Source organism: Lepidothrix coronata, unplaced genomic scaffold (genome assembly GCF_001604755.1).
Source record: "Lepidothrix coronata isolate B3197 unplaced genomic scaffold, Lepidothrix_coronata-1.0 Scaffold236, whole genome shotgun sequence".
NCBI lineage: Eukaryota > Metazoa > Chordata > Aves > Passeriformes > Pipridae > Lepidothrix > Lepidothrix coronata.
Genome location: NW_016690416.1, coordinates 768,344 through 782,476, shown reverse-complemented (window position 1 = coordinate 782,476; position 14,133 = coordinate 768,344). Strand labels below are relative to the sequence as shown.

The window sequence follows — 14,133 nt, the reverse complement described above, 5'->3', positions numbered from 1 at the left end:
CCCCATCTTCACCTTCTCAGCTCAGGCTTTAACATTCAGCAGAGTCATTTACCTCCTGGCACTACTATTAGTCACAATGAAATTTTGAGGGAAAACTGGAAAAATGAAGTAGAGAGAAATTACAAGTGACAGCCATGAGCTATGTATCATTATTTTGTGTTTCTGGAAGAAAAGTTATTTATTTTGGAACAGATTCAATATATAATCATTTAAGTGTGACCCCCCCCTCCCAGTGCTCCCTGCAGGAAACCTAAGATTAATGTAAGGACTTACATTATGGTTTTTTGAGAGTTTTGCTTAGTTAAACTATATAGGAGACAGAAGATGGTTTAAGAGTTGTTATGTTGTAACATGGAAAGAACAGTATGAATTGCTGTGCAGTTATCATCAATTCTGATAATGTTAATGGGAGGCTTCCTGTGCCTGCTGGGAAGCAGCCAGTATTACTCCAAGTTATTAGTATGTTAGTTACACAACCTCATTAACCACTACATCACATTAACATTCAAAACTGATGGTTCATGGAGGTTTATTTTGTTAATGTGCAGTGCACACCATTTCTCTGCTCAAACCACACACCCCACGCAGAGATCCAAGTCGGAAACACGTGGAAGAACCTTCTGCTTCAGGCAGAGTACACTTTTACCACTTCAAGCAATAAGTCCTTGACATAGGTTTCTGCCCAGATCCATAAAATCATTTGGAGTAAAGAAAGGGTGATTTTTGGGCCATCAAACTCCTGGCACAAGCAAGCCAGGACAGAGTGTCATAAGCTGCAAGGAGGGATGGCTGACCAAGGCGAGTGCCTTGAATGCCTCTGCCAAGGTCTAAGGGAAATCCAGGCTTGTCTCTTGCTGTTTTATTGATTAGCTGAATAACCACTGGCAATTTGCTCAACCATTTCTCCATTTCACATGTGAAAACGGGAATAAAAGCAGCCAGCTTCCTCCCAGATTCATTCATTCACTCATTCATACTTGCAAAGTGCTCTGAGGTTATGAGAAGGGAGGAGCCTGGTCACCATTACTGTTCATTAAGATAACTTCTTACCTGACATGATTAATAATAAGATTTGTAGGTGGTATAAAAAAATCCTCCACTCCTTGGAAGGGCGTGCGGATCACCCGCGGATCCTCCCCCGCGCTCGCCTCCGGGATCACCTACAACAAACACAGCAGGTTGAGCACAGGAGGAGCAGGGAGTAAAGCAGAAAGGTAAACACAGATTACACACAGGCACAGGGCCCAGTGGCTCTTCCCAGGCTTTAATTGATTAATGACTTCAAAACACTGTTTGGTGTCGATGTCTTGAAAAGTTGTGCTAATAAATAGTATTTGAGGCTTGACATTTGTAAGGTAAGTACACAACTTGACTTTCCTAAGTGGTTTACATTTCGAGAAAGAGCAGTCATGCAGGAGCTGAAGCAGTATGACAACATTAGGACCATAATAATTCATCCCTCACTGTCTAAAGTAAACACCTATTTCATGGTCACATTTATTAATCTCACTTAAATGCACAGTGATAATTTACCAGCTTGAAGGATCAAACAGTAACTCACAGCAGCTAATTATCACTTTGAAGGAGAAAAACTGGTCATCCACCTATAGCACCATGTAAAGTTCAGGGAGGGGCATAGAAGGGCCCTTTGGCTGTCCCCTGGTCCTGTCCTCCAGCACAGGACACATCTCCATGGCCAGGGGAACTCAGCTCCTCCACTGCTCTGGAAAGGAGAACCTCTCAATAATTAAAATGCTAAATACTCAAATTTATTGCTGGGTTCAAGATGATTTTAGTCCATTTGTTAGGAACTTCTGTTGCTCTAATGTGCAACAGTCGTTGCTTTGAATTTATAGCTACATAATTCATTAAAGAGATGCTAAATCCCTAAAAGGTTTAGTTCAGACAGCTGTTCTGGTCATGCCATTTAGATTTCTTCCAATTAGATTGCTCAAGAAGGATGTCCACCCTTGCATAGTGCTTTCAAGAGGCCAGACATTTGCTTACCACAAGCCAGTAATGGCTAAACAACAGCATCCCATTAGTTGGTTGCACGGGCAGCTTGATGAATCCCTGACTTCCAGAGCACGAGTGGAAATTTAAATCAACCTCTGCAGCAGCATCTTTGTTAACAAAAGATGTTTTATTGCATGTCTGCAAGTAACCACTGCAGGTTTTAAGGAGGAACTTTGCTAAATTAGTCACTGCCCGCCTTTTGGGAAGGAAGGTCAGAAAAAAAGAAAGGATCTGCTGATGCTGATGCTAATCTCACCTCTTTGTGTGTAACTGCACTTCTTAAAGATAACAGAAAGGACTAGAGAGCTGGAGCCTTCTAACAAGTTTCCAACTGTGCAGGTGGTGTGTTCTTCCTAATAATGACATGCTTGTGCCATCTCTACTTTAATTACACAAACCTCTCACAGCTGGATGGAAGAAATTAAGTCAGAAAGGGTAAAGAGAGCCCATTTTGTCCCCTTATACCCTGTATATATACAGGAAACTGCTCATCCCCTGGTGAGACGACGTGGTGGCATTGCCTTGCAAACCCTCATTTATTCACCCCCTTTCTGGTTTTGGTGTCTTCCTGAAATCACCCACGATGGAGTAGCTGTTCCAGTTTTTATTATTGACAGTCTGCAGTCGTTATCTTGGATGGAGCATGTGGCTGGTGGGAATGGCTCATCCCATCTTCACAGAGCAGCATCTCCAGCGAAGCCTTGGGCAACCCCAGGACTAATGTAGACTCCAGGTTTGTAGGTTTGTAGGTCAGAAAGCACAGACACTTTTCTTCTCTGCCTCCTGAGGAGTGCTTTAATGTAGACTTACCAGCACACATTTCTGGCAGGAGTATTTGCATGACACCTGTATTTCTAGAAAGGTTGGGCAGCAAGGGCCAGAAAACAACTACTAGAGAAGGGTTGTCTGGATGGATCAAATCAGCTCTGGTGTCAACTCTGTCATATAACACACAGCAGCAGCAAAACACCCAATTAGATGACTACTCTCCATGTGTCTGTACTGCTAATGGAAGAGTGAATCTGTCAAGGTAATCCAGAAGCAGAAGCTAATTTAGTTGCCCACACTCATGTGCAGTGCTGTGTCCCAACATCACCGTGGGTCTGATGGTGCTGAGCGTGGAGGAGCTCCAGGGACCTGGCTGGCACCCCTCCAGTGGAGTCACTGACACCCAGTGACAGAATTTGTTCCTGAGGTTTTGCTTTTGCTGTTTATGGGTTTTTTTTTTCATGCCCTAGAGAGCTCCTTTTTCTTTGACTTTTACTGCGAGAGATCCATAGAACCACAGAATCACAGAGGTTGGGAAAATTCTCTAATACTATCGAGTCCAACTATTCCCCCAGCACTGCCAAGGCCACCACTAAACCATGTCGCCAGGTGCCACATCCACATGTCTTTTCAATTCCTCCAGGGACAGTGACTGCACTGCTGTCCTGGGCAGCTGTGCCAGGGCTGGACAACCCTTTCAGTGAAGAAATTTCTGCTAATATCCAACCTCAACCACCCCTGGCACAAACTGAGGCTGTTTCCTCTCCTCCTGTGCCTTGTTCCCTGGGAGCAGAGCCTGACCACCCCCCCTGGCTCCCCCCTCCTGTCAGGGAGTTGCAGAGCCAGAAGGTCCCCCCTGAGCCTCCTTTTCTCCAGGCTGAGTCCCCCCAGCTCCCTCAGCTGCTCCTGCTGCTCCAGCCCCTTCCCCAGCTCCGTTCCCTTCCCTGCACACACTCCAGCCCCTCAATGTCTGCCTTGGAGCGAGGGGCCCAAAAGTGACCTCAGGATTTGAGGTGTCTCAGCAGTGCTGTGGAGCACAGCAGGCTTGTCCTGCTCTTATCCAGCTGCCAGCCCTTGCTGTATGACTTTATGGCACTTGGCTCTGCCACCAGCCTGAAAACAAACCAGAGCCCTGCTGCCAGCCTGCGGCACAGTCATTGCTCAGAAACAAATTAAACAGCAGGAAAAATATGTGAGGATGGACAGAGGAGGGCTCAATAAAACACACTGGATATGCAAACGAAACAGCAGCTTTGTATCCAGACCATTAAATGCTGTTAATTACCTGCAACCCACCAGTCACCAACGTGCTATCAGTGATGCTGAGCCCAGGAAGAGCAAAGGCTCTGGCAGGTCAGGACTCACCTGCAGTGTGGTTGAGGATTTCCTCATGTCCCCCCAGCTGAGCACCCACACTTGGTCGTGGGACTTGTCATAATGTAGTTTGGTTGGTAATGGGTCCACATACAAGGACTTAAAAAAACCAGAGACAGTTATTTACACAGTGGCCCAAAGGCCCAGGACAAATATGACATGAGTTCACTGCAGGCATCCCATGCACCCTGGGACACTCCCCGTGCAGCTCTGCCCTCAGAGCAGCTGGAGGATCAGCAGCAGCACAAACATTTGGCTCTGCTGCCATTTCCTGGGTAGACATCACTCCATCTTAAGCTGTTACTTACAGCCAGTAGATCAGGGGCCAATTTGTGCTTAAACTGTAGCCACACCAGCTCATTCTTCCCAACCTGCTGATGACCCAGCACAGGCAGCTAAGTCAGAAATTCATCCCAGCATTATTTTACCAGACTCACAGCAAGCCTGGCTGCAGATGTAGCCCTGAGACTATGAACTCCAACCCCCAGAGGAGTCTTTTCCTGTCAGGTTACAGAACAAGGAATGACAGTGTGACCCCACAGGTGAAAGCAACACAGGTCCAGCTTTTTAGTAATGTCAAGAGATCCACTGGGCAAAGAGCTAATTTTTTTGTCCTGTATTGAGTCTTTTGCCAACAGTGAATAACACATTCACTTGTAAGTACCTGTATGGCTTTCTGAGTCTGGATATCAATTATCAGGACTCTGTTCTGCTTAGGCTGTGTCACATAAATGTACTTGTCTCTGACATTGACTGCTGAAGCCCAGAGGCAGGACTGAGTGTCTTCACCTTCCACTCTAGGACAGATTTCCTCCTGAGGGAAAAGAAAAAAAAAGAAAAGATTTAATTCCTACAAGTTCAGGGCCTGGAGCAGCAAGAAGCTTAGACTTGAAAACCATTGGAAAAAAATCCCTGGGGATTCTGAGAGGATGATATTTTTCCCCTTTCTTTCCTGGAAAACATGAAATAATTAATTTATCGTGTACCACACTGCAGCCTGGCTCTGTACAGTGACATTAAACAGCTGGACCTCCTGCAAACATATATTGAATTTAAATAACCACACAGCCCATGGATCGATCTTTTGAAGTGCACTGAGGTTCATCAAGGCTTGCAGTGCTGTCAGCATTTATTAGCAACAGAAATATCACTCTGTGCTTTGAAAAAACAGGGATTTACATTAACTGAACCACTGCTTCATATTTTTCATAAAGTCTTCATTTTCTGTGCAGGAGACCATGCTCTAAAAACACTTGTGCTCAGGGAAACAGCAGCAAAACAGGCAGAATCCTACAGCACCAGAAACTTCCCCATTGAAAAGGAACCAAATCCTGCTGCTTTGGACCAAATCCTGTTCACAGTTGCCCGATGCTATATTTTGTCTCTGATCCTCCACTCACTGAGTCCTGTGGAGAAGAGAAGAGAAGAGAAAGAGAAAGAGGGAAGAGAGAGAAAAGAGAGAAAAGAGAAAAGAGAGAAAGAAGATCCTGAGTTGGAAGGGACCCACAAGGATCATTGAGTCCAACTCCTGGCCCTTCACAGGACCAGATTCACACCATGTGCAACAATTATGGATAAAAAGATATCACCTCTAAGCAGCACAGCTCTGTTGGTAGGTGCCTTGGTGGAGACCATGAGTAAGGGTTGAATACACAAGACTTAATAGCATGGCTGCATTTTCCTTTCTGTCCCTCCAGCCAGGCTGGGAATGGACACTAAGGCAAGCTAAAAGATGCTACACCAGCTCAGATTTGGGCTTCCAGCAGCTGTTCACACAGCCAAGCACCTGACAGCCTCCAACCTGCTCTCCTCATCCTCAGGTCTCACAACAGAATATCCATTCAAGCCAACAGGAGCAGAGAAAGGTCACAGGACTTTCTGCTGCAGTGCAGCTCAGCTGCTCTACCTGCTTTTGTGCCCTCTAATAGCAAATGAAACCTTTGTTGTAGAATCCCTCCTGAAGTTGCAGGCTGCTGTCACTGCCTATGTAGAAAACACTCAAGATAGTAAAAGGCAAAAGGGAGGAAAAAAAGGTCAACCATCCCCAGATCAAGGGAAAGGGCTCTATGATATCTGCAGGAAACCCTCAGAGGTGTCTCTGAAAGGCAGCCAAGTGATGATGCTGAAAATCCCTTTTATGCCCACCACTGTGCTGACATTATTTCCTTAAGTGCCCTCTCTCCTTTTTTCTTTTCAAACTGTTTCTCCAGGACCACCTCTTCGATATTTACAGCTCTTTGGAAAAGAAACACAAGAATTCTGTCTTTGAGAAGCAACAGCTCAAGTGTGGCTTAATAATATTATCCACTAAGGACCAGCCCTGGGGTGAGCATCAGTCTGGATTTCTTCCAAGGTATATTAAAACTAGTGGAAAAAAAAATCAATATCAACCACAAATATATTGAGATTTAGAAAATATGAAATACAGACTCACAAGAAGATCTTGACCCATAGCAGCAGAGCCTGACCCAGCCTGCAGGGCTCACAATAGTGATTGTCCCCTTCTATTCCTCCCAAAATTGAAAGCAAGGCTGAGTCTTTTTTTCGGAAGGGAGCCACAATCCAAGCTTCCCTTTTTTAAAAAATAAAAACTAAATAAGGGAGTAACTAAAAAACCATTTCTGGATGTATTTCAGCACTGGGTTTTACGAGAATTGACATTTTCACGAGGATATCCACGATGTGTGTTACTGCACAGGAATACATGGCACAGGTCACCGAGAGCTCTGGCCTCCCAGAGCCTCCAGGCATGTGTGACCCACTGGCCATGCTGAGCTCCAGTGCTTGACATCCACTGACAACTGAACAAATGTTCCTTGGGATTTCCTAAAGCAAGGGTTAAGTAAACTCAGTGCTGACAGAAAAGTGCCAGCAGCAAACACAGCGTGCAGGGCTCTGTTTCAGTGTCAGAAGATGCACAGGACCTGCATGGCATAACCATCTTCTGGCATTCCTATTCACCTCCCTGCTGGGGTTTAACATGGGAAACCTTTTCTACAGAGCAGGAAGCAGCCCAAAGGACCCACTGCTCTGCCTGTGGAGCCATCAGTAAAAGGAGCACAGTGAGTGATGTGTGCATCTCTCTGCTCCTGGCTTCTGTACCTTCCCCAAAGCCCAGCTACAACTTTGGGGCACTGATAACTAAACAGATCAAAGAGGACAAATGAAAGTCTTTGCTTACATGAAAACTAGTCAAATTCTCTGCAGCATGTCACTAATCCTCCACGGCAGCCTTAGAACTTCCGTGGTTCCCTTGATTTTCCAGAGAAGATGTTGCACCTCAGGGATGCTGCACGAAACCCACCCAGCTCCAAACACTCCCGTGGCAAACAGGTCCTTCAGCAATAACAACCTTTGAAGAGATTAACAGGAAGTTTCCCAGCTGTAGCTGCTGGGCTTAGGACTTACATAAGTGGTGAAAATCCTCTCTTCGGGCCTGATGTGTCTCCGGATTTCGCATTCGTTTGGCTGCAGGACCGTGATCCCATCATCGGAAAAGACATAGAACATATTCCCCACACTCAGGCCTTGAAGGGGCATAAAGCAAAAGAAGTGGGATTTTTTTTTGGTATGTACCCACAGCTGTTAGGACTTAAAGGACTCGCCCTCCTCCCCCAGCAAACAAAATCTGCCTTACATAAAAGTTGGTCATTTGGATGCAGTCGGTGCATTCACAAAATCAAAGTTCATGTCACAACGAGGGCTTCAAGGAGTGAAGAGGTACAGACACATTCAAAAATGCATTGCCTTGGTGGCGGTGGTTGTACTCAAATAACTGTGGTCAGCTCTTGGAAATAGGTACCAAAGCAGGATTTGATCACAGGAAGCCCTTCTACTGCACTGCTAACTCCCTCAGATCAGTTTTTTTCCCTATGATTTCATCAAAACCAGACTGATAATAATTTGAGAACTGAAAGAAAAGCTTTAGTTAAAATTAATCTGAAGGCCATTCTGTTACAGGCAACTTGACCTCTTGTAACTGCCATGCAAAATGAAAGTGCTCAGCATCTGTTCCATGGATGAAAATATACAGATTTGTCTATTTTCTTAACCTATCTGGATGAACTAACTACAGCCACCAAAATAAATACATTTTTGAAATCTTGCAAAGTGTAATTCACAAATGTGGAGTAGTTCAGCAACACAACAGCACTCATTTATCCAACTGGGGCATTCCAGGAGATTTGGAAAACTGGCTGGATCGTCACTGCTTTGCTGTTAGGAGACTGTATTTTATCATTTCTGTCCTGCAGAAACACCTTAAAACACTGATAATTTGGTTGTTCTTCACTACATGCAGTTGCAGCAACGAGCATGTTTGAGAAATGTTGAGGATCTTTTCACTCTAGTTCCAAAGATCCAAGCATCCTTCCATCTTTTTCACACCACCACCAGAAAGTGTTTGCAATGACCACTGTCACCCCAGCAGTGTTGAGAGTGTACTTCTCTGCCAACAAAATGGTGATGTTATCATTTGTAATTTCTAATTAATTTCATGGAGAAATAAGGTCCTGGTTCTATGGAATAGTTGGAGTGTTAAAAATTCCCTTGGCTGGTCCTGTGGTGGCAGCTTTAAGCACCACTCATAGTGACAGAATTTCTCACATTTCTGAAGCGTTTGCAGGATTGAGATCTACTAAATCATCCCAGAAAACTTCACAGTCAAAACATGGATAAATGCATTTTTGGAAAATGTTGTACAATATATAGTATCTAGTAATGCTAGAAGGGGTTTTTTTGGTGCTAAAAACCCCTCCTTTGGTGCCAAATCAGTGGCTTCAGAGCACAAATGTCTCAGCATGTGATGTTTGCTGCACTCACAACGTGCAAGTTGAGTCCCTCTAAACCATAGCACAGAAATCCCCCAGTTGGGGCATCAGGTGGGTACAGGAGATCCTTAAATGTGATGCCACAGTGAGGGATCATGCATGGAGGAAAAAAAAGCTACAAAAATTCCACTGAGGACTAAGTTCTTTTATGGACTAAGGGTTAATTTTGTTTCAAGTATATTGGTAAAACATTTCGTTTGGGCACTTTGGACCAAAACCTGCCCTCCCAGAACACACACAACTCCCACCTGCCTCAGTGGGATTTGAGTGAACACAACAGAGGGCAGAGTTTGACCCTGGCCTGGAATGAGTGCACATATTCCATGGGGAAAGGATTTTAATCCTAAGAAGTGGAAACAGGCAGGCAATCAATCACGACCACTGTGAGGATGCTCATTATCATTATTTTCATGCACAATAGTAGCGTGATTTTGTCTGATGATCCCATTACAATGAGGGTGTGTTTAAGAAGTAAGACCTTAATTTCCCACAAAAATACTATGACAACAATTTTACCCCAGCAGGTTTAGAGTCTTGACTTGGTAAGTCACACCACTTATTTTACAGTAAAATGAGCCCAAGCTTTTCTGCTGACTGATTAAAATATGCTACAAATTACTGAGAGCATTCAGGTACTCTCTTTTTAAAAAAGTTTATCAATTTAAATTATTTTTTTTTTAGAGATTGATCTTCACACTGATTTTTAGACCAAGCAGGTTTTTTACCAGACAAAGTAGGTACTTTACTGTGACTTATGAAGCATTTTCTAAATCTTGATTGGGGTACATCCTAAACAATCTCATGGACACCAGTAAAACAGATTCCACTCCTGATTCTACTGCTGCAACTCCTTGGTCCAGGGGATTATTTCAGTACATAGGTGGGCAGTGGGGTATTTTGTATTATTTATACCAGTAAGGCAGGTACTAGATTGGGAATTGGGGCACTAATGAGGAGGGGTTTTCTTTTTTTCAGGTTGGATGGCACAACCAGTTCAAAAACTAAAGGTATAAGGAAAGGCAACATACCTCACCTGTATAGCAAATTCATTTTTAATGGAATTGAAAGAATATATGAAAATGTAAAAACAAAAATACCATTCCTGTCTTCCAGCCCTCTCTGTGCCAAGATTCCACATGCTTAAAGTTTGTTTGATGGATTCTTTGTCTGGAACAAATGTGCCCATCAAATACTACAGAACAACACAGGCAGGGGAATAAACCTGCTCTACAGATACTGAATTGTTTAGGAACATCAATAGTAAATCTGCTTTTACTGCCCATGTTTTGCCTCTACATTGCTCATACTTTTATTTAAAATGTGCAAGGTTGATAAGCAGTAAGTCCATATTGTTTAGCAAAACCATAATAAGACTTTCTGCAACCAACTTCTTAGCTGTTCTTTAAATATTATTGTACTTCTGCATCTGGTGGGGTTATCCAACTGCTTTCTTTAAAAAGGAGCAGAAGGGATGCTGTACATAAACAGCACTGTGCAGAAGATGCTGGACTGATTAGAAGCCCCAGAGATTTCATTTGCAAGCAGAAGGGAGACAGCAATTCTTAGTGCCTGTAATGCCATTTACAGGAACATCAGCAGTGAAGAGCCTCCTCAGGGCCCTGCACCAGGCACTTGGGGGTATTTGGGAAGAAGTGCTGGGTTAGGTGGCTGTGCCACCTCTCCTGACCTCCAGCCAGCTGCATTTGGCTTGGGCTGGACTGACTCAGAGCTCATGCAGTGTATTTGCTCTGTGTGCCTGTTTGCAGCCAACAGAGGCACACCCAGGGTGCAGCACCCATCACTAAGCACTGGCACCTTCCTTCTGCCCCTAAAATCCTCTGTGCTGAGCCCCAGCCATGCAGAAAGCTCCACGCTGAGGGCATGAAGCCCAAGTGCTGTTTTGGGTCCTGGAGGCACCACTTGTGAAGGGGTGAAGGGAGCGGGGCAGCCCTTCCCAGAGGAGTCAGGGGATGGAGGGAGGGTGTCTGCAGTGGGCAGGGGGACGTGGCCCACAGCAGCTTGTCACTGCACAGAGACCTTTCCCACCCAGCTAGAAGGACACCAAGGTCCCATCTGCCTCACATGCAGCTGGCAGATCTAAGAACTGGCAGATCTAAGAACTGCCTTACACCTGAACTTCAACCCCAGACCCTTCCTGCAGTGAGTGGACACCTTGCCCACAGCCCTCCAGGAGCCTGAGGGTCCCCATCCACACCCCGTGGCTCCACAACCCCAGGGACAGATGGACAACCTCTGGGAGAGCCCCTTGGGCCATTGCATGATGCACCTTACAGGATGTTTTGGGAATTATGACAGCACAAGCATGCACAAAATCAGACAATTTTTCACTTCAAGGGCCTCCATAATATCTTTGGGTCAATTAGCTGCTTAGGATGGTTTATTTTTCCTAATTTGGCTTCCAAGACACACAGATGTTGACCTTGTGCAGGGCACACTATAAATTTGATCAAACCAGAGATCTTAACTGCCAATTAAAACAAGGAGAAATGGGGCAACCTTTACCCTGCATCGATTTAACAGAGAGAAGGAAGAAAATCTGTTGTGGTTTAGGTTTTTTTTGCCTAACGGTCAAGAACACAATTTTTGCTGCTCACCTAGAACACATCAATACATGCTACTGAAAAGGAAGAGCTTGAATTGCTTGCTGAAAAATGCAATGTATTGAATTTATGCCTTACTTGTTCAATTATGGTAATTTGGGAGCACTTTGACACTTGTGTGATTGTTAATGCAGCTTCAGAATCTCAGGCTACTCACATTTGTGGCAGTACATATAAAATTCGTATTTTTATATATTTTATGGTCATCCCTTATTTCAGAGTGGGAAAATGGAAGAAGTTATAGGTAGGAGAGTGACATCTCTTATTTGAATAACTTAGCTTTTAAATGTCTGGTCTGTACTTAATCTGGTAACTGTGAAAGCTGACAGGGTTAGTGGTAAGTCAGTGGAGAATGGCCCATCATGGAATTATTAAAGCAGACAAGCACATTATCACTACAACAAAAGAACTTTACTGCAGTACCTTCCTCTCGCCACAGTATGTTTGCAACTGCAGCATCAGAATATTGGGAAAGCCAGAAAATAACCAGGAAAAGAAAAAAAAAACAACAAAACAATGTCAAAACTTTCATTGTAGCAAGTAACTGAATAAATACTCACGTTTACATGAACTGTTTAATTGGTGAAAACTTTGTAACATTCATTCAAGTAAAATATCAGGAAAGACAGAGAGTTCTAAATACATTTGCCCCTCTAGAGACAATTCAGAAACTTTGTCATGGAAGAAGTCCTGCCTGAAATGAAGGGGGACTGCAGCCTGTGCAAAGATCAGTGACCTCCCAAAGAGAAGCTGTTCCCTTCAAATGCAGCTGGAGGCACAGCACAGGCTGGGATTGTCTGTGCAGGTTCAACAAGGAAACATGACATGGAATTATTGACTCATCAAGGTTGGAAAAGACCTCTAAGATCATCGAGTCCAACCATTAACCCAGCACTGCCAGGTCCACCAACGTCTTTCAGAAGAAGCCTGAGACTGGCAGCTACAGCAGCCACACACTTGGCTGCATTTTTCTTGGATCTTCATGCAACTCCATTCTCTTTTAGAATTCAGATACACTTTGAAAGTACACCTGCATTTGAACTTCTGTTTAAGATAGATCCAATTATTTCTCAACATCCTGTAATTTCCTTTGCTCCAGAATTCAAGGGAAAATGACCAATGTTAAAAAGAGTACATGAATCTGGTTAATGAAGAATAGAATATATTTTCCAAAGATTCTCCACAGGGGCCTATATTTATGGGTAACTTTGTTTCCAATTCTTGCTCTATATTAACAGCCAGAAAAGCAGCAAAAATCCCATTTGCACCTAAACTTTTAGTACCACCATAAACCCAGGCAATCTCCCAAGTAGTTAAGAATGGCAGAATTAGGAAGGATCAGGCCTCTGGGAGCTTTTCCATTGGGGCAACTAATCAGCTCCTTCAGTAATTGTGTTTTGGGGACAGTGTGGTCATGGTAACACTGCCACACTCCTCCAGGAGACAGGAGGGAAGAATATTTGTCTTTGAAGCTGAAGATAATTTCACACTGAGGGAAACCTATTCTGCTAGTTAGTGATGTAAAAACAGGTAAAAGAAATAATTTAATCACTACATTTTTCAAACATCTAAATATTTGAGAACTTCGACTGGTAACTGGCTTCAAAAGAAGAAATCTCGTACAGAAATCAATGAGATTTATAGAATTTGACAAAATACTACATTTTGGATTCTCTGATATCCAAAGTTATTGCCAATTTTCTACTCTAATAAAGCTGTTACCCATCCCACACTCAGTGTACTTCTGGCACATGAAAGGCACCACTGGCCTGGGCAAGATTTTACCTTCTCTGAGTGATTCCTACCCAAAAAAGTATCCAACCCTCTGATCAAAGTGCAGTCAGAACTGTCATTACCTTATGGAACAGTCCAACAAACTGCATGCAAATGGCCTGAGCTATTAAATTACATGTATGCCATCACATTTGTACATCCTTTAAACAAATAAATCCATGGAAAATGAAGCTTACGGGTCTTTCTTGCTGAATCTTCGATGAAAAGTGAAGATATATCCTCGTCCACTCCCACCTCATTTTTGGCAATGCAGGTGTAGGCACCAGTGTCCTCGTACCGAACGCTGCTGATGTGGAGTTCACTCCCATTTGCTGGAAGAAAGACACTCATAAACAGAGTTTCTCACCACTGCTAATTGCTGTTCATGTCCTTAATTGCCTTCCATCGTCACAGCCACTCAGTGATGGCTCAAGAGGGTGGCTTCACCCTGTTTCCCCATATGGAACTACAGGTTTCTGGGGATTCTCATGTTTTGCTTCTTTCCTTTAGCACATACACACTCCACACCAGAAAAGAACAAAGAACAATACTGAGAACCAATAATAAATTACATTTCATTTATTTCTTCTTCCTGTTAAAAAATTGCTTTGGTTTTAGTGAAGAAAAAATAACTTCAAATTTGCAAACTGTTTTTTGTCAGATCACCAAAACCTTTGGTTTGGGAGGGGTCTCTCTACAGTTCTTCCCACCATTTTGCTTTCCAGAGTGGGACCACTGCCTAAAACCTTTGA

General features: G+C 43.7%; 1 protein-coding gene across 5 annotated transcripts in view; it reads right to left on the bottom strand.

Moving 5' to 3' along the window:
* FSTL4 (follistatin like 4) overlaps positions 1–14,133 on the bottom strand; it is a 199,749-nt gene that overhangs the window by 5,837 nt on the left and 179,779 nt on the right. For 3 of the 5 annotated variants that reach the window (XM_017834624.1, XM_017834627.1, XM_017834628.1), the window contains 6 exons: positions 13,579–13,713; positions 12,032–12,058; positions 7,567–7,685; positions 4,823–4,972; positions 4,150–4,257; positions 1,051–1,160 (listed from right to left, as the gene is read on the bottom strand). In XM_017834624.1, coding sequence (XP_017690113.1) covers positions 1,051–1,160; positions 4,150–4,257; positions 4,823–4,972; positions 7,567–7,685; positions 12,032–12,058; positions 13,579–13,713 — 649 coding nt within the window. The remainder of the gene's footprint in view (positions 1–1,050; positions 1,161–4,149; positions 4,258–4,822; positions 4,973–7,566; positions 7,686–12,031; positions 12,059–13,578; positions 13,714–14,133) is intronic. The other 2 variants (XM_017834626.1, XM_017834625.1) reach the window with 2 other exon arrangements.